The 4,819-nt window shown below is 50.3% G+C and overlaps 1 protein-coding gene across 1 annotated transcript in view; it reads left to right on the plus strand.

Moving 5' to 3' along the window:
- Sema6c (semaphorin 6C) overlaps positions 1-1,084 on the plus strand; it is a 14,012-nt gene extending 12,928 nt beyond the window's left edge. The window contains exon 22 of the mRNA XM_023716517.1: positions 1-1,084. This exon is cut by the window's left edge and continues 82 nt beyond it. Coding sequence (XP_023572285.1) covers positions 1-272 — 272 coding nt within the window. The 3' untranslated portion in view covers positions 273-1,084.
- Positions 1,085-4,819: the final 3,735 nt, after the last annotated feature.

Consider the following 4,819-nt stretch of genomic DNA (forward strand, 5'->3'; position numbering starts at 1 on the left):
CGCCCCGGCTGGGCCTCGGCGGGAGCCGCAGGCTGCCCTGCCCCCAGCACCGCACGCCCCCGGCGCTGCTCACGCGCGTGCCCTCCGGCGGCCCCTCCAGGTACTCCGGGGGGCCGGGCCGGCATCTCCTCTACCTGGGCCGTCCGGAGGGCTACCGCGGCCGCGCCCTGAAGCGGGTGGATGCAGAGAAGCCCACGCTGTCCCCGAAGCCTCCCCTGGCCGTGCCCTCCCCCCATCCTGCCGTGTCCGGGGGCAGCCACTTTAACTTTTGAGGGGAACTGCGCCACGAGTTTCGGGGCCCTGGAGCCCCATCTCCCCCAAGGCTGTGGACACACGCTTCTCCAAGGACAGTGATGACCACCCCACCGTCCACACCTCCAGCCTTCCGGACTCTGCGAGTCTCCGGGGCTCCTACTCGCCTCGGGTTATTTATTGACTGTCTTCCCTTGTCCTCGAGAGAGGAGTGGGAGGCGAGCCGCTCGTCCCTCGCTGAGCCGACGTTTCGAGGGCGCTGCAGACTCCCGCCCCGCTCCCCCCTCCTTCCTCCCGCCAAGCTGCCTTAACTCGCCGCCCCGGCTCCCTCCCGCTGGGCCCCGGGCGGGCCGCGCCGAGGGCGATGGACGCGCGGAGCGGGCTGGGGCCGCGCGCTGCGTCGGGTCCGGGGCCTCTGGGGCCGGGACGTGCCTCTCCTACTGTGTAGGAGCCTCCGCGCCCCAATATAGTTATGTCCCCGAGCTACCGCCTGACTTCACTCGCATGGGGCAGGGAGGGCGGGACGGACCTCGGCGCTGCTCTGAGCGCCATTGCCTGCCCGGAGACTCCCGCCTCGGCCTCGAGAGCTCTCCAGGGTAATCCGGGCGGCTGCGGTCCCCCGGGCTTAATCAGGAAGCGTTTCCTGAAGGAGGCAAGCGAAGAAATGGTGCACAGCGGTGAACCAGGGCCCAGGGGACCACGGCAGAGTGAAGTGGGGTCGGAGAGGCGTTCAGCACGGCTCTGGATTGAGGTTAAGAGGGCCAGGTGCCCGGCCTAGTCTGTGGGGCTGGAGAGGGAATGTTCACAGAAATAAAACGAAGCTGCAGCGTGATTGAGTTTTACATCAGGAAGACCTGTCCCAAAGAGAATTTGGCTGGAAGACTGGGTTGCCTGAGGGCTCTCAACCCTGCTGGGAGCAAGGTTTTGACCAGCGGTTGCCCAGCGAACAGTGCTTCAGGCGCCGCAGGGGGCGTATTTCCTCGCGCGCATGCGCGGCCTCGCCTCAGCCCCCGGCGGCACCAGAGCCCGAGCTGAAGGTGATGAGTTTGTTTTCCAGCTGGTGCTGCCCACAGTACCAGTGCGTTATCCTGGGTACCAAGGGGAGGTGCGATCGGAACACCTGCTTTGCCCGCCTCCTTGGCGTTAAGGACACTTAAAGCCTTGCGCGGGCTGTGGCCGCTTTTGCGGATTTGCAAGTGAGTTTTTGCAGGCGCGCGGTCACGGTATCCGCCCAGTTCAGGCTAGACCATCGACCTTGGGCGCCTCCTGGAGGCCACACCAAGCCCTGCAGCCCAGTAAGTCCAACTAGTGCCCCTCTCGAGTGCTTCCAAAATTGGTGAATAAACCTGGGAGTGTTAAACAAAAGTGCTAAACAAAATTGGTGAATAAACCTGGGAGTGTTCCCGGCTTCGCCCTTTAGTACTTGAGATCACAACCCTAGCCCAAACTTCTGTTTCCTCCTTATCTGAAAAGAATAGGATTGAGAGGCCTCTCTAGGATTGAGAGGCACCAATTATTACAGAAGCAGGGGGATCACTCAAGTTGGAGGTCACGGGGCCACACAGTGAGTTCAAGGCCAGCCTAAACTGCACAGCAAGGCCTTGTCTCTAAATAAATAAATAAATAAAATAAAATAAAATGCCCTCCAAACTTTCTAGGCTTTTTTGGCCACATTTAGTTCACGGTTTATTTTATTTAATTTTTTAAAGAGTTTAACTTTTTCCTGGCAGTTGTTTCACAGGCTGGAGTGGTCTTTTAAGGCTCAGTTTTTCCCTTCTCAGTGGTCTCACTTAGACCAAGATACTTTGGCATTGTTCCGAGGGCCCTAACTGGTGGGGAAAACAGGAAAGGAATGGAGGACTTCTCTTGTCTCTGAATTTCATTAACTTCCTCAAAAGGAGAAGGCCACACCCTTTCACAGTCCTCTGAGGAGCAGATCTCACAATGCAGGAAGGTGGCCACGGTGCAAGAGGATGAGTGATCCGCTGTGCCTGTGGGATGTGGGAAGGGGTTCCAGGTTCCTCTCGCACCCAGATCTCTTATCTAGAATGGTGTCAGCATAGAGTCTGTACACAGCCTCCTGTATCCTGTACTGTAAATCATCTCCATATTCTCTATAATACACAGCGCAATGCTAGCTAAGTAGTCCTTACACTATTGTTCAGGCAATAATGACAAGGAAAACAGTTTACTGCAGCCATGATTTCCCTGTTATGTATTTGTTTATTTACTAAAACAGTTTTGTGTTGCTTTTTTTTTTTCCTGTGGAACTGGGAATTGAACTCAGGCCCTTGACCTTGCCAGGGAAGTGCTTCTTCCACTGAGCCATCTCCCCAGCACCTTTTTTTGGGTGGTCTGAAGATGCCTTGAGGCCATCTCTGGTTTCCTGTGAGAAACTGGGTTCGAACCAGAGCATCTTGAGCCTGACTGCTTTGTTTAAGCAGGCACTGAAACAACTGCGCTAATGGGCAGGACCCCTTTTTTTTTAGACAGAGTCTTACTGTGTAGTTAAAACTGGTCTTGAACTTACTGTGTAGCTCAGGCTGGCCTAGAACCTGTGAGCTTTCTATCTCAGCCTTCTGAGTGCTTGGATTACAAGTGTACCCCAGCAGGACTGTTTATTTATTTATGGTCCTAGAGATTGAGCCCAGGGCCTCTACACTGAGCCCCATCTCCAGCCTTTAAATCTTTTTTGTTTGTATTTTAGGGAAGGGTCTACAGGGTGTTCAGGGTCTCACTACTAGATCAGACTCATAGTGATCCACCTGTTTACAGCCTCCCAAGAGCTGGGATTACAGGTGCGCACCCCCATGCCCGGTCTTTAAAAGTTTATTTTGACACAGGGTCTTAGTCCAAATTGCCATGCTAGGGCTTGAATTTTCTGCAGTCCTGCTTCAGCCTCCCAGAGGGCTGAGACTACAGATGTACACTACCACCAACCTTGGCTCTCAAAGCGGCTTCAGTCTATAGCAGAATGACTATGGATGTGGTGTCCACGGGTATGGAGGACCAACTACAGGTATGATGGAGATGTAGCCTTGTGACTGTGGGTAGCAGAAGCTTGTAGATAAAGGCCTGGCTGTAGCTGAGTGACAAAGCAAATTCATTCATTAGGATTTTTTTTTTTTTTTTTTTTTTGGCAGATCCGGGGATTGAACTCAGATCCTTGCGTTTGCCAGTCAAGCGCTTATCCTACTGAGCCATCTCCCTGGCCCCCATTCATTAGGATTTATAAAAGTATGCTGACTTCTCTTGCCGGAAGTGTCTCAACTGGACTCTCAGAGCTAATAAAAGCAGCTGTGTTGCAGTGAGAGCGACAGTTCTTGGGGTCCTTAGACACTACCACTCACTTTGTATGTGTATTTCACCTAAGTTGTGTATCTTGTATTTATTTAGGAATTCAAAGAATGTATACTAACAAGGACATGTAAAGCAGGACATACATATAAGTTTGTCTTTTTAAATTTTTTTTTGTTGGAGACAGGGTCTTGCTATGTAGTTCAGACTTGGCCTTGAACTCACTTTGTAGCCCAGGCTGGCTTGAACTCACAGTGATCCTCCTGCCTCAGCCTCCTGAGTGCTGGGCTTCCAGGTGTGCAACACCACGTCCAGCTCAAGTTTTAAGTCTTTTATGCAAATCCAAAATAATGTAGGCCACTAGCAAGAATTTAATTAATTAATACTCATGAGGTGCCTCTTACTGACAGTGGTGAATAATAAGTTAAGGGAATGAATTCAAAGAAATAATTATTACTGTTAAAAGAGGGGTGAACATGACCTCAATTAAGGAATCTGATTTTTTTTTCCCTGCACTGGGGATTGAACACAAGGCCTCATGCATGCTAAGTGCTCTACAACTGGGTTACATTTTCAGTCATTTTAAATATTTATTTATTGTTTGTTTATTTATTTATTTATTTATGCAATACCAGGGATCAAACTCAGGACCTCGTGCTTATCAGGCAGGTGCTTATGCCACTGAGCTATTTCCCTGACCCATAAAATTTTAAGCAGCTGGGTGTGGTGGCACAACATCTATAATCTTAGCATTTGAAAGGCCAAGGTAGAGAATCCCCTCAAGTTCAAGGCCAGCCAAAGCTACATACTGAGACCCTAAATCAATCAATAAGTAAAATTTTTATTTTATTTCATTTATTTATTTTATTTTTTGCAGAACTGGGGATTGAACTCAGGCCCTTGTGCTTGCCAGGGAAGCGCTTATTCCACTGAGCCATCTCCCTGGCCCCTATTTTATTTTATTTTACTTTACTTTATTTTGTCTTTTTGAGACAGGGTCTCACTATGCAGTTTAGGCTGGCTTTGAGTACACTTTATAGCCCAGGCTAATTTCGAACTCATGACAATCCTCCCACCTCAGTCTTGTGAGTTCTAGGATTACAGATGTGTACCACTACACCCAGCTAATACCTAAAAATTTAAAATGATCTGTGGTTTATAACTGTAATTCTAGCGTTCTGGGAAGCTGAGGCAGGAGGATCAGGATTCCAAGTCTGAGTCCATTTTGGGCAATTTAGTGACTTAGGCAGATATTGTTTTTTTGTTTTTT

This window comes from Octodon degus, unplaced genomic scaffold (assembly GCF_000260255.1).
Source record: "Octodon degus isolate 3935 unplaced genomic scaffold, OctDeg1.0 scaffold00048, whole genome shotgun sequence".
Taxonomy (NCBI): Eukaryota; Metazoa; Chordata; class Mammalia; order Rodentia; family Octodontidae; genus Octodon; species Octodon degus.